Below are 26,033 nucleotides of genomic sequence, written 5' to 3'. Positions count from 1 at the left end.
ACGTGCAAACTCCACACAGACAGTCACCCGAGGCTGGAATTGAACCCGGGTCCCTGGTGCTGTGTGGCAGCAGTGCTAACCACTGAGCCACCGTGCTGCCCTTGCTTTGTTGCTTTATGAGGAGTGGTAGCATAGTAGTAATGTCACTGGATTGGTAATCCAGAACCTGAGGCTAATGTCCTAGGGACAGTTTCAAATCTCATCATTAGCACATAGTAAAATTTAAATTGAATAAAATGGAATTTAGAGCTGGTCCATTGGAACCATGTGCCATTATCAATTTTGTAAAAATATGCTTGATTTCCTTCCCTAAAGGAAATCTGCCAGCCTTACCTGGTCTGGCCTATCTGTGACTCCAGAACCACAGCAATACCCTTGATTCTTAACTAGTTCTTTCAAATAGCCAAAGCAACCAATTGGTTTGGGCACAATGCTGGAAAGCCAACATCCCATACAAAAATGTTTCCTTTGCTCCAAAGAATCAATTTGTAAAAGCATAGCAATGTCATAGACATTCTCGTTCCACTGTCAAATAAACTGGTCCTACCACATTTAGAGCATAACGAGCAATCTGGGGCTCCATACTTCAGGAAAGATGCATTGGCCCTGGAGCGGTCCAGAGGAGGTTCATAAGAATGATCCCAGCAATGAAAGGTTTAACGTACCAGGAATGTTTGAGGACTCTGGGACTATACTTGAGGTTTAGAAGGATGAGGGGGATCTGATCGAAACTTCTAGAATACTGAACGGCCTGATAGACTGAATGTTGGGAAGATGTTTCCGTTGTCAGGAGAGACGAGGACCCGAAGGTACAGCCTTAGAGTAAAAGGAAGATCTTTTTGAACAGAGTTAAGAATAAACTTTAGCCAGAGAGTGGTGAATCTGTGGAATTCATTGCCGCAGAAAACTTTGAAAGGTTTCTGAGAGAAAGGTATTTCAACCCCATTCTTCTCCTATCAGCCAAGATTGAATGGTGGTGCAGCCTTGATGGTCCAAATGGCCTAATTTCTGCTGCTGTGTCCTGTGGTCTTATAGAAACAAAAAGGCAGTTAGACCATACCTCTCTTCGTTTTAAGCATTACACTTAAATCCTAGTGTGACAACCAAGTTTCCATCATCTCCTGTAATACCATCAGAGGATGCACTTGTCTTTTTCAAGACAGGATTGCATAACACATGGTGAATTATTATGCTAATTCAGTTATTTGTCACTTTACAGTTGATGACTGCTGGGTTGCATTGCAAAATGTTGAGTTGCTGCATAGATCTGTTCAGGGGTTTGGGACATTGTGGCTCCAGTATGTCCTGGATTGCTTGACATTCTTAATAGCTTTTTTATAACACATTTTTACATGACATTTAAATTTGCATTTGACTATGATGGACATCTAAGCAAGACAGATGGGAAATGGGGTGACGTACTTGCTTTAAAATATTGCAGTTGTATGGGGTAAACCACATGCTGCTATATTTGCAAGTTAAATGCTGTTTATCAGTCCTTGTTAATACCAATTAGTGTTGTAACCTACTAAAATAGAGCTTTTAGTAAATTACTATTCCCTTTTTGTTTTGGGGTTTACTCTGGTTATCAACAACTCAAGACTCCTAAATTTATTGTTTGCTTGTAATATGTTTATTTGCATTCAAATTGAAACCTATACTAAATGAGACTTGTACTTCTGTGGTCGTAAATGCCATGTTGCCTGGACTTGTATAAAAATCAGAAAAGAGGGTGTGATCAGCTGTTCCCCTGGTGTCCAACTAGTTAATCAGCTTACCTCTTCCTGAGGTAGCTAGCATAATGTAATATTCATGTGTACAGAGTTGCTTGGGCTGTCCAAGAGTCAGAACAGAAAGAGGGATCAGTTCTATCCTTTTTGGTCTCCAACTAATTTATACTTCACTCCAAGACAACGAGCCATTATGTTGGATCATAGCTGCTTAATGTTTGCTTCCCATATTCTGGATAGGTTGAAACTGCCTTTTTGAAGCTCGTGATTATCCAGTAGTTTTGGCTGTTCCTGCCTTTTTGTGGCTTGGTGATTGGCCACAATTTCTACTAGCTACTTATTTACTGAGCAACCAGCCCATAAGAAGCACTTATTACAAATTTGACAATAACTGTAATCTTATTGATATAATGTTTAATCTTGTCTAGAGCACCATTGTTTTCATCTGTTTGGTTTCTTTGTGATCTAAAAGACCTAGGTTGGTTCCAAGTTTGTAACATCATTTCACATGGTGTAACAGTGCAACTGGTCAAAGTTTGATTATTGCAAGCAAACTTCATGTCAGTCATTGAAAGTTAATAGGATCAATTGAACTCCATATTGCTCCAAATTTGACATGTTCCTCCACCTCCTTCAGACACCTGTTTCTTTATTTGTTATTTACATCCCCCCCCCCCCCCCCCCTTCACCCAGGTGCCAACCATTGGCAAGGACAATTGGAAGGGGGGGCGGAAATCACTTAAACAGCATCAAATTTTAAACATTCATAAGGAGATTACCTTGTTGAATTAAAGAGAGTTAAAAATTGCACGGACTAGTTTAATCTTCTAAGCTGCAGGTTGATGGTAAATTAACTAACCTCAGTCTGGGTGACCCTACAGGATTATGAAAACTTGTATTAATCAAGGTTACGATCCCTGATGTCTAGTGATCTACATTATTGCTGAAAAATGAGGAACATCATGTTTCGTGGTGATATGAATAATTTAATTTTTGTTTTTCCCAGGCAAATTTGTATGAATAAGTATGAGATTTGTATGAGTAAGGTACAGGAGGATAAGCAGGGCTCAGGGCCCCATATCCAGTTAAAGTCATACTCCAGAGTAAAGTAGCCTGCTTGATTGACGTTCCAACAACACCTTCTATTTCTTATATCTGCAAGGTGCCTTGCACCATCTCACTAAGGCTCCTTGACATCTGCAAACCTGTGATCTCTACTGCCTAGAAGGACAACAGTAGCAGATGTATTCATGACCTGCAAGTTTCCCTCCAAGCCACAGGCTATCCTGACTTGGGGCTGTGTTGCTGGATCAAAATCCTTGAACTTCCTCCTTAAGTAAATTGTGTATGGAGCTACACCATTTAGATCGCAGCAAGAAAGCAGCTCATCACTGCCTTCTCTATACCCAAATTCTATGAGAGAATAGACAAAGAGTGGGGATTGGGGAAAGTGACCAGGGAATTTTTGGAGGGTGGTGCAAGGTACGCAGATATGGCTGATTTATATTAAATTCTGCAGGATGTTCCTTGGAGATCTTACAGTCATTGCCATTTGGTTGTGTTACATTTTAGGAATAGGGAGAATATATGTAAAATTTTGTATATTGTGCACACATCCCATAGGCATCATGTCTGCTTCGTTTCATACTTGAAATAAAATAACAGAGGTGGAATGGTGTGGAGTGAGCAAATCAGTGGGTAAAATCGTGCATTATGATGTATAAAGCAGTTTATTTGATGCCTTTTCTGAGTGTGTTGCTGTTGGCAGTCTAATAATTTCACTATTTCTGCTTATTTTCCAGATAAGTAACAAGGGAAGTTTGTGACAAATATTAAGATTTTGTAATGACAAAAGCTAAAACTACTCATTATAATAGTTAATCTCCTTTTTATGTATTAACAATGAAAGGTGCTATACAAGTGCTGTATGTCCTTGGAAAATCTAGTTCCCTGTAAACCTGATGTTTAATTAGATTTCCAGAATTTTGGATGGAGAAACAACATTAGTGGTCTTTGGCTTTGATAGCTATATTGAGAACAACTTTATGTTCAGAAATAAGATGGATTATCCTGTTATTTGTGCTATTATCATTTTCTATTTAAAATCTGTTTCATCCAGCCAGGTTATCCATCACATTAGTAAATATCTGATGTAATGCACTGTCTTAATACCTACATCCCTTTATTCCTTCACTCATCTATCTAACATGTTTTAAATATTGACATGGCCTTTGATTTGGTGACTATGATAATAACTTTCACCAAAGCTTATGAGACCTTTATTTAAAAAGGGTTGTTCCTTCTGATTCTCTTCAAATTTTATCCTTTTCTATGTCCTCTTGTTCAAAAGCTTTCTAAATTCAAAATTTCTGGTCCTTGCTGATGTGCATCTCATATACTTGATGGGCATTGAAAGTTTAATTCATGTTTGCATTAATTTGTATGTTCTCAAATTGATTAAACCCTTGGTTCCTGATGCTCAGATTTTATAGTTTGCTCACCAATGAGATAACAAATTTAAGACTACTGATTTACCTTGAATACAGTTCAAACAGGGCAAATCAGCTAACAAAATATTTTAGATAAATAAATGAACTGAAATTGTGTGATGCTAGTGCCAAGTCCAGGAATCAAAATTTCTGTCAACGATGTCTAAATCAGTAGGCATTGTAAAGGAATCATTGCATTCACTTTACAACACAAAACAGGATATTCAAATCAATTGATCTTTGTTATTTATGTTCTGCCTGGGTTCCTCCATCCTACTTCACCTGACTTCATAAGTTTATTCTTTTACTTACTCACTGAGTTAGCTACTCTTTAAAGGCTACTTGCGATTAACCACTGCATTGAAAAGTTCTGTATTCTTATATTTTCCATTTTGTTCCATGTTAGTATATTATTAGTTGGCTGCTGAATAATTATTACAGTTGTACTTAATGTTCAGATTGCACCATGGGCAATGAAATTAATTTGAAAATTATTTTTCAAAAGTTACCTCTTACAAAACATTGTAAGCATGCAAATTATTGAATGTTTACAATGTCCATTTTTTATTGGTCAAAATTCAAGCACAATTTGGTGGCACAGTGGTTAGCACTGCTGCCTCACAGCGCCAGAGACCCGGGTTCAATTCCCACCTCAGGCGACTGACTGTATGGAGTTTGCACATTCTCCCCTTGTCTGCGTGGGTTTCCTCCGGGTGCTCCGGTTTCCTCCCACAGTCCAAAGATGTGCAGGTCAGGTGAATTGGCCATGCTAAATTGCCCGTAGTGTTAGGTAAGGGGTAAATGTAGGGGTATGGGTGGGTTGCGCTTCGGCGGGTCGGTGTGGACTTGTTGGGCCGAAGGGCCTGTTTCCACACTGTAAGTAATCTAATCATTTATAAATTAGAACATAGGTTGAATGCTATTTCAGAGACTGAAATGAATATCCATAATGTACAGTGGCATCACTGGTCATAACTGTTCAGACGAAAGAAAATGCTGATTACATCGTGTTCTGAGTCCAGGGATGCCAACTGCCTGTTCCCTGCTAGTGCGGGAGCTGGAGAGGCAAGGGTGATGCTGGGATTCCAGTGGTGGTGCATCCTGTCACAGACATGGAGTGGGTGCTGGTGAGGCAAGCATTGAGAGTTAGGATTGGTGGAAAGAAAGAGGCCTGTTATGGGACATGTGCATTGAACAGAGGTCAACTTCAAAGTAAACTTTCCATTTGTCATAATGGGGTAATTTATTTGACAGCTATTCACTTGGTTTGGCAGTCAAGGTGTGATTTGACGCTTGTTGAGTTGGGTCTTTCTTGCTGCCTGTTAGAGACAGATTGCAGAACATTGGAAGAGTTTAGCTCCTGTATTGTATCTGGATATACAGATGGGTGGGCACTATTTCATTCGGATATTTAATTATTTTCATAATCGATTTTAGCTTAAACAGGGGAAGCCATACTGACCCATAGCTGTGCTCCACTGGAGAATTTGTTTAAATCTATCATTTTAATGAGTCTGCCGTTTAAACAAACTAATCTTTACAGTCTGAAAATTACAGGTTAAAATGAAAAGAACTAAACCCTTACCATGAAATTCCAGCATTAAAGAAGGTCCCAAACAGCTTCTATGATTGCAAGACCATTTACAGTATCAGTTTCTGGGAACTCAGTCTCACGATTGAAAGACAAAAGCCCCACTCGGCGTGTGCGTTTATGTTCTCGGCCTTTTTTAAAATGAACTGCCTGGTAAAGTGCTGGGAATACTGTAAAACACTTACTTTTGCAAAAGGCTGTTTGACTAACCCTTATCTAAAAAAAAATCCAGTCACTGTTGCTTGAGCTGCTTGTGCTATTCATGAAAAAGGAGCAAGTTTGTGCCAGAAGATTTCAACTGCAGTTGCTATTTCTTTATGACTTCAGCTGTACTATTCTGCCACTATTGTTGAAACATCTAACCCCTGCTCAGTGTTTCTGTTGACTTCTCTTTCATTCTAATTGTAACATTTCCCGATTGTCAACTTCACGAAAATTTTCCATCCTACTGCTATTTCTTCCCTTATTTCACCTCATTGAGTTGTCCACACCCATGTCACCAAATGGTGAATGTTCTGATATGTGACCTTTCAGTATGTAATATTGCATATGTAGATTAAGTTCATTAAAAGATTACTGTCATTTAAATCAATTTTTTAGTATAAAGACAAGCATATTGCCTGTACTTAGTTCAGCTTAATTTGAATATGTAGATTAGGTTAATTGGAAAATAGGCTCTTTTCTCCAAACCCCTCATACCTCAAGTTGCTAAAGAGAAAATACTATGTTGTTCTGGTTTTGGGGTAAGCCATAAGAGCACAAATTTCCATATACATGAATACATTAAGGGTTCAGTTTTTTTTCTAAAAGGCAAGATTTTGGATGCTGTTAAGTGGTCTGCAGTAAAATAAGCTGGAGAAATACATATTTATTCAAATCTGCTCAAATATGTCATTTCTCTTCTTTATTGACCACTGATGGATTCAACTGTGCATTGTATGAGCAGATTAAATATTACTGACAGTGATTGATAGAGTCATTGAGATATACAGCATGGAAACAGACCCTTTGGTCCAACATGGCCATGCCGACCAGATATCCCAACCCAATCTAGTCCCACCTGCCAGCACCCTGCCCATATCCCTTCAAACACTTCCTATTTATATACCCATCCAAATGTCTTTTAAATGTTGCAATTGTACCAGCCTCCACCACATCCTCTGGCAGCTCATTCATACACATACCACCCTCTGTGGAAAAAGTTGCCTCTTAGGTCTATTTTATATCTTTCTCTTCTCACCCTAAACCTGTGCCCTCTAGTTCTGGACTCCCTGACCCCAGAGAAAGAACTTTGTCTATTTATTCTATCCATGCCCCTCATAATTTTGTAAACCTTTATAAGGATACCCCTCATCCTCCGATGCTCCAGGGAAAACAGCACCAGCCTGTTCAGCCTCTCCCTGTAGCTCAGATCCTCCAACCCTGGCAAAATCCTTGTAAATCTTTTCTGAACCCTTTCAAGTTTCACAACATCTTTCCGATAGGAAGGAAACTAGAATTGCACGCAATATTCCAACAGTGGCTAACCAATGCCTTGTACAGCCGCAACATGACCTCCCAACTCAATATTCTTGACCAATAAAAGAAAGCATATTAAACGCCTTCTTCACTATCCTATCTACCTGCAACTCCACTTTCAAGGATCTATGAACCTGCACTCCAAGGTCTCTTTGTTCAGCAACTCTCCCTAGGACCTTAGCATTAAGTGTATTAGTCCTGCTAAGATTTGCTTTCCTAAAATGCAGCACCTCGCATTTATCTGAGTTAAATCCATCAGCCACTTCTCAGCCCATTGGCCCATCTGATCAAGATCCTGTTGTAATCTGAGGTAACCTTCTTCGCTGTCCACTACACCTCCAATTTTGGTGTCATCTGCAAACGTACTAACTGTACTACTTATGCTCGCATCCAAATCATTTATGTAAATGATGAGGACCCAGCACCGATCCTTGTGGCACTCCACTGGTCACAGGGCCTCCAGTCTGAAAAACAGCCCTCTACCACCACTCTAAACCCTTAACAGCTTTGACAAAGGGTCAGTTAGTCTTGAAACGTAAGCTCTTTTCTCTCCTTACAGATGCTGCCAGACCTGTTGAGATTTTCCAACATTTTCTCTTTTGGCTCCACCACCACTCTCTGTCTTCTACCTTTGAGCCAATTCTGTATCCAAATGGCTAAGTTTTCCCTTTAATTTGTGAGACCTAACCTTGCTAACCAGTCTCCCATGGAGAACCTTGTCAAACGCCTTACTGAAGTCCTCATAGATCACATCTACTGCTCTGCCCTCATCAATCCTCTTTGTTACTTGTTCTAAAAACTGAATCAAGTTTATGAGACATGATTTCCCAGGCACAAAGCCATGTTGACAATCCCGAATCAGTCCTTGCCTTTCCAAATGCATGTACATCCTGTTCCTCAGGATTCCCTCCAACAACTTGCCCACCACCAAGGTCATGCTCACTTCTCTATAGTTCCCTGGCTTGTCCTTACTACCCTTCTTAAACAGTGGCTCCACGTTAGCCAACCTCCAGTCTTCCAGCACCTCACCTGTGACTATCGATGATACAAATATCTCAGCAAGAGACCCAGCAATCACCCTAGCTTCCCACAGAGTTCTAGGGTACACCTGATCAGGTCCTGGGAATTTATCCACTATTATGCGTTTCAAGACATCCAGCACTTCGTCCTGTGTAAAATGGTGTCACATCTATTTTGCTACTTTCTATATCTTCCATATACTTTTCCACAGTAAATACTGATACAAAATACTCGTTTAGTATCTCTCCCATTTTCTGCAACTCCACACAAGGGCCGCCCTTGCTGATCTTTGAGGGGCCCTATTCTCTCCCTAGTTACCCTTTTGTCCTTAATGTATTTGTAAAAACCCTTCGGATTCTCCTTAATTCTATTTGCCAAAGCTATCTCATACCCCCTTTTTGCCCTCCTGATTTCCCTCTTAAGTATACTCCTACTGCCTTTATACTCTTCTAAGGGTTCACTCGATCTATCCTTCTATACTTTCTTCTTTTTCTTAACAAATCCCTCAATTTCTTTAGTCATCCAGCATTCCCTATACCTACCAGCCTTTCCTTTCACCCTAACAGGAATATACTTTCTCTGGATTCTTGTTATCTCATTTCTGAAGGGTTTCCATTTTCCAGCTGTCCCTTTACCTGCAAACATGTGCCCACAGTCAGCTTTTTGAAAGTTCTTGCCTAATACCGTCAAAATTGGCCTACCTCCAATTTATAACTTCAACTTTTAGATCTGGTCTATCCTTTTCACTATTTTAAATCTAATAGAATTATGGTCGCTGGCCCCACAGTGCTCCGCCAATGACGCCTCAATCACCTGTCCTGCCTTTTTCCCAAGAGTAGGTCACGTTTTGCACCTTCTCTAGTAGATACATCCATATCTTGAATCAGAAAATTGTCTTATGTACACTTAACAAATTCCTCTCCATCTAACCCCTTAACACTGTGTCAGTCCCAGTCTATGTTCGGAAAGTTAAAACCCCCTACCATAACCGTCCTATTATTCTTACAGATAACTGAGATCTCCTTAAGAGTTTGTTTCTCAATCTCCCTCTGACTATTAGGGGGGTCTATAATACAATCCCAATAAGGTGATCATCCCTTTCTTCTTTCTCAGTTCCACCTAAATAACTTCCCTGGATGTATTTCAGAAATATTCTCCCTCAGCACAGTTGTAATGCTATCCCTTATCAGAAACGCCACTCCCCCCTCTTACATCCCTTTCTATCCTTCCTGTGGCATTTGTGTCCTGGAACATTAAGCTGCCAGTTCTGCCCATTCTTGAGCCAAGTCTCTGTAATCGCTATGATGTCCCAGTCCCATGTTCCTAACCATGCCCTGAGTTCATCTGCCGTTCCTGTTAGGCCCCTTACATTGAAATAAATGCAGTTTAATTTATTAGTCCTACCTTGTCCCTGCCTGTCCTGATTGTTTGACCCGCTTCTGTTCTCAACTGTACCAGTCTCAGATTGATCTCTTTCCTCACTATCTCCCTGGGTCTCACCTCTTGCTGGCCCATCTCCCCCGTGAGAACATTCTGCACCCTCTCTGAGACATCCTTGATCCTGGCACCAGGGAAGCAACACACCATTCTGATTTTTCGCTGCTGGCCACAGAAGCGTTTTTGTGCCTCCGACTAGAGAGTCCCCTCCCACAATTGATCTCTTGGAACCCAGCGTACCCCTCATTGCCTTAGAGCCAGTCTCAATACCAGAAATTTGGCTGTTCGTGCTATGTTTCCCTGAGAATCCATCAGCCCCTACATTTTCCAAGATAGCATACTTGTTTGAAATGGGTATGGCCACAGAAGGCTCCTGCACTAGGTGCCTACCTCTCTTACCTTTCCTGGAGTTAAACCATCTGTGTGACTGTATCTGAGACTTTTGCCCTCTTCCTATAACTGCCATCCATCACATAGTGTTGCTGTTGCAAATTCCCCATTGCTTCTAACTCTCTCTCCATCCGGTCCATTCGATCTGATAAGATTCACAACCAACAGCATTTATTGCAGATATAATCTGCAGTAACCCATAAACTGTCCTTAAACTCTCACATCTGACATGAAGTGCATATAACTCTACTAAAGGCCATTTTTGCTCCTTTACAATCTACAGACCCAGAAAATAACACCATCTTATTCCTCTACAAAATACTGCCCCAGGTTAAATTTATAGTTATGGCTTATATTTTAAGTTTAATCAAGAGACCTGTCTCAAAAAGCATATAATCAAGAAAGAACCCACTCTACTCACTACTGCAGACTTTCTGTAGGTCCTACTTAAAACAATACACTTATCTGCTTCTGTCCTATGAATTTTGCCCAAACAGTTCTTCCAAGATCAATTGTGAATTTCAGTTTGCTAATTTTCCCAGACGCACTCTGATGTCCAGTGATACATGAACTCAAACAGCAAAGGCAGTAACCGTGCAGGTTCACTGCTATGTCAGTTTCTTTCTTTCTCTCTCTCTCTCTCTCTTGCACTGACCTCACCATGTGCATCCTTTGTCTGTTCTTCTCCCTTTTAAAACAGCTGTTGTTTTGACTTTTTTTCCCCCCCAAAGTTCCAAAACAATGCAACAGCATATAAAACAGTAATTGCTGCTCCTGGAATTCGAGGAAATCACCTCCAACACCTAAAATACCTCAATCATTAAGCAGCTATTAAAGTCAGAAATTTTTCCCGTCCTCCATCTTTGATTATCCAGAATCCTGGATGAGCTAGACTCCTAATTTGCTGATCAGTCAAATCAGGAGCTAGATTATATTTTCCTTGATTATATTTAAGGATTTTAAAGCTGAGGAAACAACACCCACACGAGATGATCCCTTACAGCGCATTTTCGCAACTGAGTGTTCAAAGTACAGGAGTGATATGTACAGCACGAAAACAGACCCTTTGATTCACCCGTCTATGCTGACTAGATACCCCAACCTAATCTAGTCCCACTTGCCTGCACTCGTCCCATATCCTCCAAACCCTTCCTATTCATATACCCATCCAGATGCCGATTAAATGTTGCAATTGTACTTGCCTCCACCACTTCCTCTGGCAGCTGATTCCATATGCGTACCACCCTCTACGTGAAAAAGTTACCGCTTGGGTCTCTCTTTTTTATATATATGTTTTTCCCACTCACCAAGTCATACCCATAAATGCAATTACAGGGGTATAATCTGAAAAATCCCACATATGAATATTTCCGGTACTTAAGAATGCCTATTTTATATTGTCCTGTATTGTGTACTGACTTCCACACAAATTAACTTGCAAACAGACTTAAGAATGGAATCATTTGCAACCTGGAGCTGCCTGGATAAAATTTTGATCCCATGCAAAATCTGTTTATCTGTAGTCATGAGTATCTTTGTATCAGAGTGTACCGAGCTAAAGAAGTTCAATTTTTCAGTTTTTAAAAATAAACTCAACTCTTTCATCTGAGGGAGTGACTTAGTTTATAATAACAAGCAAAAACAGAGATCTCTGAAGACAGGTCACTGGACTTGCAACAATTAACTGTTTTCCCCTTTATGGATGACCGCAGATCCACTGAGTTTCTCCAGAAATTTATTTTTGTTTCAGATCTCCAACATTCACTGTTCTTTGTTTTATTTAAGTGGTAGTCTGTGTAAAGGTGGACTACTGGTTATCTGTGCAATATGTATTCAGTTTGTCCACCTGATTTGCCAATGTCTAATAGAAGTGATTTAGATTTTTAAAAGTTGTTGCTTTCTTTTGAAAATCTGGCACAATACCAAAACTTCAGTGCTAGTAATGTATTGTTAAATTCATTGTATTAAAACAAAATCAGTTAAGCTGTGCTTGACACCTCTCAGCTTTCCAAACTGAATGTTGAGCAAGTGTTTGGCTTTTGTTGATCCAGATTAAAGTATGAAGGAATAAACAAAATAGTTTTGATCCAGCTAGATTTTATTTTACTTGCAGACCCTGAAAGCAGCAGTTTCAATGCCCATGAGTAAGGAAATATTTACTTAGCTAGCCAGACCGAGAGTTACAAACATTTCATAATCGAATAAATGATGGATCGTGATTGGGTATTTTTAGGATTGTAATCTGGCCTTCCAAATTTAGGCAGCATCCAAGGAATAGGAGAATCGACGTTTCGGGCATAAGCCCTTCAGGCTTCTACCCGAAACGTCGATTCTCCTGTTCCTTGGATGCTGCCTGACCTGCTGCGCTTTTCCAGCAACACATTTTCAGCTCTGATCTCCAGCATCTGCAGTCCTCACTTTCCCTTCCAAATTTAGTACAGTTATATAATGGAGTTCTGCTCATGATAATACTTGCAATTGTGATATTTTGAAACTGGGCTTCTGATAGCTAGTATACGGATAAAGTTATTACTCCAGGTATTTCCTGACAATTATTGTGGTGCAGCAGCTACAGGTTTGGCCTAGGCTACAGCAGCATGACAGATGGTGTTGCGTAGTAATTCACTGCTTGGCTACATACTTTTTTACTTTTTGTTTGAGACTGGAACTTTTTGACATTAGTCAACGCTGTGATGGCAGAATGTAAACTGCTGCAATGTAAGTCAGGTAAGAGAGGTTTGGAGATGTCGCCATTTGAGCTTTCGTTGCAATCCATGCAATACGGTATAAGCCAAATGATTGATAATTTGTAGTCAGCCATGAGGTTCAGCGGTGGGGGTGGGGTTGGGCAGGGCGGGCGGGGTGGAGAATCACTTTGTCTCCATGTATCAATGAAATTCCTGTAATTTAATATCTACATAAGAAAGATTGCCTGTACAAATCCCTTACGTCAGAACTGGTTGTGCAAAACTTAAATAATGGTCATTACACAGGAATGAGGGGAGAGTTGGCAGGACTAGACTAGGAGAAGAGTTTAGAAACAATGATGGTTGAGGAAGGTGAAAATCACACAACACCAGGTTATAGTCCAACAAGTTTAATCACCTGATGGAGTGGTCCTCCAAAAGCTAGTTTGCTTCCAATTAAACCTGTTGGACTATAACCTGGTGTTGTGTGATTCTTAACTTTATACACCCCAATCCAACACCGGCATCTCCAAATCATGGTTGAGGAACAATAGCAGACATCAAAGAAAATATTCACAACTCAACAAAAATCTATATCAGTAAGAGAAGAATTCTAGGAAGGAGATCAACCAACCATCGTTACCAAGGAAGTTGAGGAAAGCATCAAATTGAAGGAAAAATGTACAATATCGCAAATATTAGTGGTAAGCCAGAGGACTGGGAAAGTTTCAAAAACCAACAAAAGATGTGCAAATAATATCAAGACAAATAACAAGAACTTCTTTTAAATGTATAAAACTGAATACCCTCACTGTAGCGCAGAGGGATTTGGAGGATCTCTTGCATCAATCACGAACGATACATGTTCAGTAGGTAATAGGGAAGGCATGTGGAATATTGGCCTTTGTTTCAAATGGAATAGATTATAATTAACAAGTTCATTTTGCTAAACTATACAAGGCACCAGGCATAGTACTAATATCCTATATCTGAGCCAAAAGGCTTAGTTCAAGACCTTCTTGCTTCAGAGGTATATCATAATACATCTGAACTGTTTGATTTTAAGAATATCTATAAAAAGGAAGAGAGAGACCAAAGTAAACCTAGAGAATGAGGCTAGGAAAATAATGTTGGGGAACTATGTAAATATTGTGCATAAATACTTTCTATTTAGTACTCTCATAACGTTATTATTGTCTTCTACTGTGAAGACTAATAATCAAGGAATTAAAAAGTGGCTAAGAAATAAGTACTGTAACTATATTACAAGAGAAACGCTGAAGGCCAGTAGCCCCCCTAGGCTTATTGTGGTGAATTATAGCATATGAAAGAAAATAGCTACAGAGGTGGGGGATGCTAAGGTAGTAATATTCCAAGAATGTTCTGAGAAAGGGCCACTTGACCCAAAATGTTTACTCTGATTTCTCTGCACAGATGCTGCCAGACTTGCTGAGCTTTTACAGGAATTTCAGTTTTTTGTAACTATAGGCCAGTTAGTTGAAGTGTTATTGGGAGAATGTTAGTGTCTGTTATAAAGGGTGCAAGAACTGAGTATTGACAAATACATAATAATATCAAGCTGGTTTTGTAAAGAGGCAATCATGCCTGACACATTTATTGGATTTTTTTGAAGTAACAAGTAGGATAGATTAGGGGGAACATGCAGATGTAATTTATTTGGATTTCAGTTGGAGAAAGCTTTCGGGGAGACAAGTGTATAGATTAGATTAGATTAGTTACAGTGTGGAAACAGGCCCTTCGGCCCAACAAGTCCACACCGACCCGCCAAAGCGCAAACCACCCAGATGCATTCCCCTACATTTTTCCCCTTCACCTAACACTGCAGGCAATTTAGCATGGCCAATTCACCTAACCTGCACATCTTTGGATTGTGGGAGGAAACCGGAGCACCCGGAGGAAACTCACGCAGACACGGGGAGAATGTGCAAACTCCACACAGTCAGTCGCCTGAGGCGGGAATTGAACCCGGGTCTCTGGCGCTGTGAGGCAGCAGTGCTAACCACTGTGCCGCCCACGGTTGCAGTTAATCTACAGAATGTTAATATCCACATTGTTCCTCCCATTAGGAAGAAGGAGCTTGAAACATAATGAAATGGGGGATGGGGGAAAAAAACTATGCTGTAAGAGCTACGCCTTTTTTGAGGTATTTTAGATGTTGGAGTGATTTCCTCGAATTCCAGAAGCAGTAATTACTGCTTTATAAGCTGTGGCATTGTTTTGGAACTTTGGGGGAGAAAAGATCAAAACAAGAGAGACAAAATCAGAGACCACACGGTCTGAGAGAGAGAGAGAGAGAGAGAGAGTAAGAAACCCCTACTGCTGTCTGACACAGTAGTGAATCTGCCGAGCTACTGTCTTTGCTGTTTGAGTTCAAGTATTATCACCCACTGGCCCCAGCAGGCTTCATACTCTGATTTTAAGCTGCAAACGTAAAGCAGCCAGAGATCCTTGTAATGATACTGCAACTTATCCACTCCAACTCAAGATAGTTTATACATGGTCAATAAAGCGAAAAACTGTGGTTGCTGGAGATCAGAACAGACAAAGTACTGGAGAAATTCAGTAAGTCTGACAGCATTTGTAGAGAGAAAAACAGTTGACATTTTGAGTATAGTATTCCTTCATCAGAACTGAATACAGTTGTGAAATGGTGGTGTATGTGGAAGTGTTGACAGATGACTAAAGGAGTGCAATGGGTAGATGGAGAAGTGCCAGGGAAGGGACGGCATGGTGGGGAATAAAAATGAAACCAAGAAAGGGATTGTTGATAACATAGAACTGTACTGCACAGGACATAACCTTAAATTGAAGTAATCCCTTCTGCCTGCCCTTTGTGCTTATTTTTTTTGATTAGATTAGATTCCCTACAGTGTGGAAACAGGCCCTTTGGCCCAACAACTCCACACCGACCCTCCAAAGAGTAACCTACCCAGACCCATTTCCCTCTGACTAATGCACCTAACACCTATGGGCAACTTAGCATGGCCAATTCACCTGGCCTGCACATCTTTGGACTGTGGGAGGAAACTGGAGCACCCAGAGGAAACCCACGCAGACACGGGGAGAATATGCAAACTCCACACACAGTCGCCCGAGGCTGGAATTGAACCTGGGACCCTGGTGCTGTGAGACTGCAGTGCTAACCACTGTGCCACCCCACTTACCTAAAAGTTTTTTCAACACCCCTATTGTACCTGCCTCTGCCATACCCTGAATAATAAAGGCAATCATGTCATATGCCTTCTTTACAATTGTATCTACTTGTCTGACCACTTTCATGGAGCTTGAACTTGAACCGCAAGATCCCTCTTTACATCAATGCTATTCAGCATCCTAACATTAATGAGCAAGCTAAGGGTGAAGCCAAAGAGCTGATAACAAGGACTATGACTAGTTGAAAACAGGTTGGCTGTGCTGAGAGCAATCCATAAAAGACAAGACCTGGATGTCTCGGGGTTTGGGTGATGAACCTGGAGGGAAGTGTTTATGTTCTGAAATTGTTAAATTCAGTGTTGAGTCCTGAAGGCTGAAAGTTGTCCAAACGGAAGACAAGTAGTTCCTTCAGCTTGCAATGAACTTCACTGGAGTACTTGCTGATGAAGAGCTTTTGCCTGAAATGCCGATTTTCCTGCTCCTCGGATGCTGCCTGACCTGCTGTACTTTTCCAGCACCACACTCGACTCTAATCTCCAGCATTTGCAGTCCTCACTTTTGCCTTCACTGGAGTACTTATTAAGCTTGAGACAGAAATATTAGTATGGAAATCTGGTGGTGTTGAAGTGGCAAGCAACTGGAAGCTCAGGAGCACTTTTATGGTTAGAGTAGAGATGTTCGGTCAAGCAGTCCCTAATGTAGAGGAGACTGCATTTTGAGCAATGAATACAGCAGAGTAGATTGAATGAAGTGTAGATAAATTTATGTTTCGCCTGTAAGTTCTGTCTGGAGTCTCGAGTAGTGGGAGAGGTGTTAAACAGGCAAGTGTTGCATCTTCTGTGGTTGCAGTCATGTTGCCATGCATGTGTCTAGGTGGGGGTTTTGGGAGTGGAAGAGGAATGGACCAGGATATCCCAGGGGGAAATGTCTCTGTGGAATGCTGACAAGGGAGGGAAGGGGATGTGTGTGTGGTGGTGGCATTCTGCTGGAAGTGACATAAATGGTGGCTTATGATCCTTCGGTGGCTGGTGGTCTAGAAAGTGAGGACAAGGGTTCCCTATAGTTGTGGAAGGGAAGGGGTGAGCGCAAAAGTGTAGGAAATGGATAGGACAAAGATAAGGACACTGTTGATTACGGTAATGGCAATCCTCAATTGTGTAAAAAGGTGAATTAAGGCTCATAAGCAGTCATTTCCTCCACCACCACCAGTAAACCTGAGTTTCCATAACACATGTTTGCCATATATGGTTACAATGTTGCTGATCAAGTCAAGTGGGCTACTTCCTTCAAAATTATACTAACTGTTCTTGATTAATCCCTGCCTTTCCAAGTGTAGATCAATTCTGTCCCTTAGAATCCTCACTACTGAGGTTAAGCTAACAGGCCTATAGTTTCCTGGTTTACTTATTCCTCCCTCCTTGAATAATAATACCACATTGACTGTCCTCCAATCTTGTGGCATCTCTCCAGTACCTAGAGTTAGAAAATTATGCTCACTGAACATAATGCTGCTGTATTCCTTTTAGATATTGCAACAGTGTAAAGTTGTTTACAAGTGTATTAGGTTTAGGGTGGTTTAGTAGTAGTGATGGCTTTAACAAGCATCAACTATTGCTAGTGCCCCTGCTATTTCCTCCCTTGCCTCACTCAACAGTTTGGGATGCATTTCATCTGGCCCTGGTGACTTCTCTATTTTTAAATCTGCTGAACTACTCAGAAGAACCTCAGTCTGTGCCAATTTCTTTGATTTATATCACAATCCTTCTTCCTGATTTGTATAGTTACATCATCCCTCCCTCTAGTGAACACCGTCACAAAGAAGAAGACTGACATAATTATGTCCGCTGGCTCCACGCAGAAATTACCACTGTGATCCTTCATCTACCCCACTCTTGTTGTCCTTTTTTACCCTTCTTGTACTTGTAAAATAATTTGAATTTCCTGCTTTACCCCTTCATGCCCACTTTTTGCTCTTCTAATTTCCACTTGCACGTTCTTTACTCCAGTTTGAAACCGTAGTAGCTTCCAAAGGTGTCGCCTTTTTCTCTTTGTCCAATCCTGTATATCCCTTAACATCCAGACTTTGTTGAATTTGTTGGCGTAGCTGTTCATCTTTCTTAGAACATATTGCCACTGCATTCTCTCTATTTCCTCCTTCAAAGCACCCCAGTATTCTGACACTGACTTACCTAGAAGTATGTGCTTGGAGTCCACTCTGGCCAAATCATATCTGATTTTGGTAAAATTGGTTGTTATCCAATTTAGAGCTTTGATTTCAGACCCATCCTTGTCCTTTTCCATAACAGTCTTAAATCTGTTGGACTATAACCTGGTGTTATGTATTTTTTTAACTTTCTCCATCCCAGTCCAACACCGACACCTCCAAATCAATTTTAAATCTAACAGAGTTGAGATTACTGTCTGCAAAATGCTCCCCCACTGATACTTCAGCCATTTGCCTTGCTTTATTACCCTGCCTTTGTGAAGGTCATGAGGTGACATTTAAACAGGCGCGGTGGGTACGGGTCATTCTGCTATCTCACGCATTTCATTAATGTAAATTTGCTGTAACACGATTGATGAATTGGGGACACTGTTTCCAAAGCACGAACTTTTGAAACGTGTTGGCTGTAACGCAATTACATTGCCAACACTTTAAGCGCTGTTCCTAAAGCGCAGTTTTTCTACAATGTGGGGTTGCACAAAAACACAGCCATTACATTATAGGAGAACTGTCTATCTACACACTAAGGTATGGCAGTTACTTTTCTTCAAACAGTGTCATTGATGTCTAATTTATTTTTGTTCCTTCAGAGCAGGAAATGTTGGTATGAACCTCTTTGTTAACCACAGCATAACTACAGAATGCCTTGACAAATGGATATAAATTTAAATAATATTTTCTGAAAACTATCAAGTGAGATGGGGCTGTATTGCTTTTTATCCATATTGAGATTAAACAGTGCTAGCTTGTATCACTAAATCTTTTTCCAAAAGGATTGCAATTGCTCTATCATTAGATTAGATTAGATTACATTACAGTGTGGAAACAGGCCCTTCGGCCCAACAAGTCCACACCGACCCGCCGAAGCGCAACCCACCCGTACCCCTACATTTGCCCCTTACCTAACACTACGGGCAATTTAGCAAAGATGTAAAATTGGTTGTTATCCAATTTAGAGCTTTGATTTCAGACCCATCCTTGTCCTTTTCCATAACAGTCTTAAATCTGTTGGACTGGTGTTATGTATTTTTTTAACTTTCTCCATCCCAGTCCAACACCGGCACCTCTTTGGATTGTGGGAGGAAACCGGAGCACCCGGAGGAAACCCACACAGACATGGGGAGAACGTGCAAACTCCAGACAGGCAGTCGCCTGAGGCGGGAATTGAACCCGGATCTCTGGCGCTGCGAGGCAGCAGTGCTAACCACTGTGCCACCGTGCCGCCCACTCATGACAGGTTTTGGAGTTAAATAAGTATGTCTCTGAACCACCTAGAATTAAACTGAACCTCTATTGAGGGGAAAAAAACACTGTTAGCTTCAAAACACCAAAGGAAAACATCCCTATATTGATCACTTGTGACGAGAAATAATCCGTTGAAATTTTTGCTATGGAAAAGCAGCACTGGGGAGGAAGCTGATTAAGATGGAGCGAAAGGGGAGACTGGAACTATTTATTTTGTCATGTTGTAACATCCAGCAAAATGCTGATTCAAGTAACCTAGATTTCATTAATTCAGTATTCACTAATACACTGTGCGTAGTCTTCCCACTTGGCAACTGTACAGCATTTGAGGAATTCAAGGGCAAGAAACCATAACTAATGACTATAAAGCCCATGTGACCACAGCAAAAGCAGCAGGCTATCACTAGAATGCAAAAGTGTTTTCCAGAGTTCAGGGCTGATTGTCGATGTCTCTTTTGTCGTTTAATGTTCCATAGAGTCTGGCTACGGGTAACATCATATTTCTGATCCACGCAAATCTTGTTTTAAAAGCAACATGCCAGACATCAAAAAAAATCTGTCGTGTTGAGCAAGTGCGTTACCCCAAGGCCACTTTTACTTCTATCTGACTAAAAATGTAGTTAGAGTACAAATCTTAACCATTGGCGATCTGGCTAATAACAGATTCAGTTATTTTCTCTTTCTCTCCCTCTTTCCCTCTAGTATACACGTTTAGATGCATTTTTTTTCCTCTTTCTCAGAATGAAGGGTTTTGAGAGGTGGTTTCTTGGCCTATTCATTCTCATTTGTTTAGGGATTGCTGAGAAGATAAATAATTGCACAGCAGTCTTTCAGTGTTTTTGTTTTGTTAATTTTACATCTCGTTCTGCTGAAACTAATTTTTTGGTTTGGGAGATGAAGCCATTCCCACTGCCTGATTTGTGAGACACCAGTCTGACTGAATCTGGCTGTGATGCAGTCCAATCTTCACCCCTTCTACCAGTACAGTCATTGCGAAGGGCAGGGGTGTGAGCCCTAAATGTTCTAATTGTCCCCTCTCTTGTTTATGCATTATTAAAACAGTTAACCCAATCTGTTTGGTTTAGCACAAAAGTATTTACCCTGGTAGCTAATGGATAAGTTGGTTTCTCGCAGTCATTCATATCTGCATCTCAGTTGCACTTACAGTGATAGTATTTTGATTTAGCATTTGGAATTATTAAATCTTTATCAATTTTTGAATTAATCATCTAGGTTTAAGTTACCAGGCAAGCAGTTGTGTGCAGATAGTTGATAATCCATGATGTGGAGGTGCTGGTGTTGGACTGGGGTGGACAAAGTCAGAAGTCACATGACACCAGGTTATCATCCAACAGCTTATTTGAAGTCACAAGCTTTTGCAGCGCAGCTCCTTCATCAGTTGAAGTGAGATCTGATGAAGGGGCTGCGTTCCGAAAGCATGATTTCAAATAAACTTATTGGATTATAACCTGGCGTTATATGACGTATGACTGATGAACCACAGTTTTCCTTCAGGGAATACAAAATGCTTTTTTTTATCCAGCACCATTTGTTCAAGGTGTGATGTTTACTTGGTCAGTTCACAAACTGGAAGCTGGTAAGGGGCAGACTAGATGCATTTCCAGAACTAGAATAACTTGTGTACCTAGCCAAAATGGTCTGCATACTAGCGTTCCGCACTGCATTGGCAATGAGCTTACTGCAGCTGCATTTCAATGCTGTTCCTTCATTAAATAATTTTAATAATGATGTAACAGACCTAACATAGTTTGTGAAAGAATATTGTTCAAAGCCTGGGAATTATGGATCTGAAACTCCTGCAGCAATGATAAAATTGGGTGTATTTTTTTCTGTTGAGATTATTAATTGTAATTGCAAAGATCAGTAACTGGATCTAAATAATTTAACTTGCACAGGTTTTAAACTAAAATCTTTAATGTTCTGATGGAGAAAGAGGCCACTTGGTCCATCAATCTGCATTATCTTTGTTCCTTAAAGCCACGTGGTCATAGTCAGAGCGGTCCACAGCATACGAAAAGGCTGTTTGGTCCAATAAGCCTGCATTGGTGAAAAACAACTATTCTAACCCCATTTTCATGTATTTGGCCCATAGCCTTTTATGTCTAGGCAAGTGCACTATTAAATGATTTTTAAATACTATAAAGGTTCTATCTCTACCACCCTTAGTGGCAGTGAGTTCCATGTTCCCACTGCCCTTTTTGGGTGGAAAAAATATCTTCCCATCCCTTCTAAACCTCCTCCCCCTTGTATCTATGCTCCTGGTCATGGATCACCCAACCAAGCGGTTATCTTCCTATCTCTGCCCCTCCAAACTTTTATGCATCTTAATCATGTACTCTGTCAGTCTAATTTGCTCCAAGGGAAATGACCCCAGTCTATCCAATCTCTTTCCATAACTGGAAATCTTCAACCCAGGCAACATCCTAGTAAACCTTCACTTCAACCTCTCCAGTACAATCACATCCTTCCAATAATGTTGATTCCAGAACTGCGCACAGTGTTCTAGCTGTGGCCCAATCAATATTTTATGCAGTACCAGCATAACCTGCCTGTTCTTAAATGTTCTGACTTGGCTAATAAAAGCAAGTATCCCAAATAGCTTTATAACCATTTTATCTACCTTAAGGGATTGTTGATCAAGCGCACTAGTCCTTATGAATTTTAATCTTCCGCAGTTGAAGAACTGGACTCCCCGCGATTAGGTCATCTCTGTTCCGTGATCGGTCAATAAGCACTGGCAATCAGTCACAAGCACTCACAATACGGCTGGGTACGGAGCATCGGAAACAGAGGTTGTGTATTTCTGTGTTCCTTGAAGGAGCTGCACACATGGCTTAAAACAAAGACATTTTTATACTTAAAGAAAGGTACAGGCCATGATCACATAGTACATTCAAACAGTTACTAATCAATACATGATACTGCTTTATTTGACAGTTACTAGGTCCAATGATATTTCCTGGAACCAATTCAGGCTACCCTTATCTCACTAACTGAGCCATTGCACCACATCTGAAGGTCAGTTAGGATGGCCAGTAATGTTTTATCTAGTCTAGTGATATCTATGCTGTAAAGGGAGCATTGTCTGCTAATCTCTATTGAAACAGATTGTGGTTAGTCAATTATGCAGCTATAGCAGAATTGCCAATTTGCATTGAGAAGCCATTTTATTGCCCCCTAAGTTATTAAGAGCATCTGTTAAGTAGTTGTTCTTGACAATAACTAGTTACCTCAGCCTGTGTTCAGCTTTCAGACCCTCAGTGTCCTATTATTCATCATGTATACTCTTGACTTGTTTGACCTGCCCAAGTGCATTAGAGTCAGAGATGTACGCATGGAAACAGACCCTTCGGTTCAACCCGTCCATGGCGATCAGATATCCCAACCCAACCTAGTCCGACCTGCCAGCACCCGGCCCATATCCCTCCAAACCCTTCCTATTCAAAAACCCATCCAAATGCCTTTTAAATGTTGTAATTGTACCAGCCTCCACCACATCCTCTGGCAGCTCATTCCAAACACGTACCACCCTCTGTGTGAAAATGTTGCCTCTTGGGTCCCTTTTATATCTTTCCCCTCTCGCTCTAAACCTATACCCTCTAGTTTTGGACTCCCCGACCCCAGGGAAAAGACTTTGTCTATTTATCCTATCCAAGTCCCTCATAATTTTGTAAACCTCTATAAGGTTAACCCTCTGCCTCTGACGCTCCAGGGAAAACAGTACCCTACACTTAATCCGGGTTGAATTCCAACGATCACTGATCAACCCATCTGATTACTCTGCCAATATCTTACTGTAATGGCTGTTGTAGCATTGTGGCAGTGTCACTGCCTTTGAGTAAGGAAGCCAGGGTCAAACTCCACCTGTTCTAGTGGTGTGTAGTAATATCTCTGAACAGGTTGTTTTTTAAAAAACGGCATTGTTTTGCTCACTTGACTGGTTAGCAAAGCAATGATGCCGATGGGGTGAGGTCAATTGGCTGAGTTTACCATGAAGGACTCTCTTTCAACTTCTGCCTTTGCCTGAAGCATGGTAACCCTCTGGTTAAGCCACCACCAGTCCTGTCTCTGATGAAAAAGGAGTCCTCTTGTTATACATGGTATGTTAACTTTTATATCCTCCTGAAATCCAAGGCTATTCTCACTATTATTACCCCTCTTCACCCATTTTTCACATTATCTGTGAACGTAACTGGGACACGGGCTTCCGTCTCAAAAGCATTCCTCAGCTATCACCTCTGCTTCTCATAAAACAAAGAATTGTGGATGCTGGAAATCTGAAATGAAAGTGGAAATTGCTGGAAAACTCAGCAGATCTGCAGCATCTGAGCAGAGAAAGCAGAATTAAAGTTTTGAGTCTAGTAACCCTCCTTCAGAACTGATGGCAATTAGGAGGAAGTTCTATGTATCCACTAGCTTTTCTTAATTCCCCCGTACCCTTGTGAGCCCCATATATATTACATTTTCCTAGCAACTATAACTTCTGAAGAAGGGTCCTAGGTTCAACATTAACTCTATTTACCATCTGCTTCCCGCTCTACTGAGCAATTCTGTCTCCAATTTGCCAACTTTCTTTGTATCTCATGGGGCTCTTACCTTTGCTGACAGTCTCCCATAGAGGATTTTATGAAAAACATTTTTGAAGTCAATTATCGCCATCTTCTGGCAGTCCTTCATGATTGAGGATGGCTTCCACATAGGCTTGGCAGGTGGTGTTTGAGATAGACGAATGGGATGCTCTGGATTCTGCGCACTCTTTTCCACTGCTAGTGCTTGACCATCATGTGCTCCATTAGGCACTCAAACTGGCCTTCACAGACACTTTTCTTTTTGCTCACCTGGGGCAGGTGATCCCTATGTATTGGTGCGTATGATGCATTTGTTTCAGGAGGCTTTCAGGGTATCCTTGTGGCATTTTCTCTGCCCTCCTAGTGATTGTGTACAATTGTAGAACTCTGAGTAGAGCACTTATTTAGGAAGCTTTGTTGAGTACACGGACAATAGGCCACACACTGACAGACACTGGTGTGACAAGTTGTATGCCTTTCCTGCCAGTGGATTTTGCAAAAGCAGTGCTTGTGATAACACTCTAGGGGTTTGAGATTTCTGCTATACATGGTCCATGTTTCTGATGCATACAGAAGGGTGGGGACTATGGCTTCCATGTAGACCACAAGCTTGTTGTTGTGTTGAAGTATCTGACTTCACACATTCTGTAGTCCAAGTAGACTGTCTTATGCATTGCACTTGTCTGCACATGGTTACCTCTTCCAAAACTTCAGTTACGTTCGTCAGACAGAACTTCCCCTTAACAAAACAGCCCCCTCACTTGCTGATTAATTCTGTCCCTCAGAACTGCTTCCAATAATTTTCCCATTGATGAGTTTATACTGGCCTGTAGTTTCCTGATTTATCCCTTGCTCCCTTTTTGAATAACAGTACCACATTGAATGGTCTCTGACATCTCTTCTGAGGCCATAGAAGAAGTAAGTTATTGCCCGCAACCCTGCTATTTCCTCTCTTGCCTCATTCCAACAAATTTAAGCATGTTGGACCACTCTGAACCTCTTCTCTGTCAATGCTAATTTCTTTCATTATGGGACATTTCTTCTTTCTGATTTCTATACCCACATCATCCCTATCCCTAATGAACACCAACACAGTATTCATTTAGACCATTACCAACATTCTTCAGCTCCATGCACGAATTACCACTGAGGTACTTAGTAAGCCCTACTGTCTTGACTGACAATTACATTTCTTCCATCTCACTGCACATTTTCTTTAATCTATTTCAAATATGTCTTAATTCCCTTAAATATTTGGGGCTCTGCTTCTAGAGTAATTTATGGCAAAGACTTTCAGATTTTTGTAACCTTCTTTGTAAAGATTGTTTTTGCAACCTCCACTTTACACATTTAATATACTTTTGAAAGTTACTCTCACATCACCTTCTTGCCAAACAGTAAAAATCATTATTCTTAAGCTGTTATACTTTGAGGATCATTGAGCAATGTCCAAATTGTCGAGGAAGAAATATCAACTTTATTTAAATTGGGTTAAGAAGAAGACATTTGGTATTTTCTTATTTACACAATAAGATGGATGGTAGTTTATGATACCCTAGTGAATATTTTGTACTGTTTGATCCTCCAACCTGCATTTAGTGATTAAAATAGTTAAATTGAACATGTTTGTATTATTCCTACACTTCCACATGTTGACCATGTATTGTTCTTGTGACTGTAGGACTACGATGATGGAATTCCGTGGTCAGAGGAGAGAGTTGTCCGAAAGGTCCTCTATTTATCATTGAAGGAATTTAAGAACTCTCAGAAGCGGCAATATGGTGATATCAATGGAAGCAGTGATAAGATACATGGGAAAGATCTGAATGGTAAGTGAATAAAGACACTGACCAACATCACTACAGGTCAAGTTATACTTGAAAATGTCTGTTTACTGGAATTCAACAAAATTGCTGGAACTTCAGCCAAGTTGCCAAAT

The 26,033-nt window shown here is 40.7% G+C and overlaps 1 protein-coding gene across 1 annotated transcript in view; it reads left to right on the top strand.

The window, feature by feature from the left end:
* Positions 1 to 26,033, top strand: part of LOC122564342 (protein Jumonji-like) — a 438,171-nt gene that overhangs the window by 160,198 nt on the left and 251,940 nt on the right. The window contains exon 3 of the mRNA XM_043719074.1: positions 25,776 to 25,923. Coding sequence (XP_043575009.1) covers positions 25,776 to 25,923 — 148 coding nt within the window. The remainder of the gene's footprint in view (positions 1 to 25,775; positions 25,924 to 26,033) is intronic.

The sequence above is a fragment of the Chiloscyllium plagiosum genome, chromosome 29 (genome assembly GCF_004010195.1).
Source record: "Chiloscyllium plagiosum isolate BGI_BamShark_2017 chromosome 29, ASM401019v2, whole genome shotgun sequence".
NCBI lineage: Eukaryota > Metazoa > Chordata > Chondrichthyes > Orectolobiformes > Hemiscylliidae > Chiloscyllium > Chiloscyllium plagiosum.
This window is presented reverse-complemented; position numbering and strand designations above follow the sequence as displayed.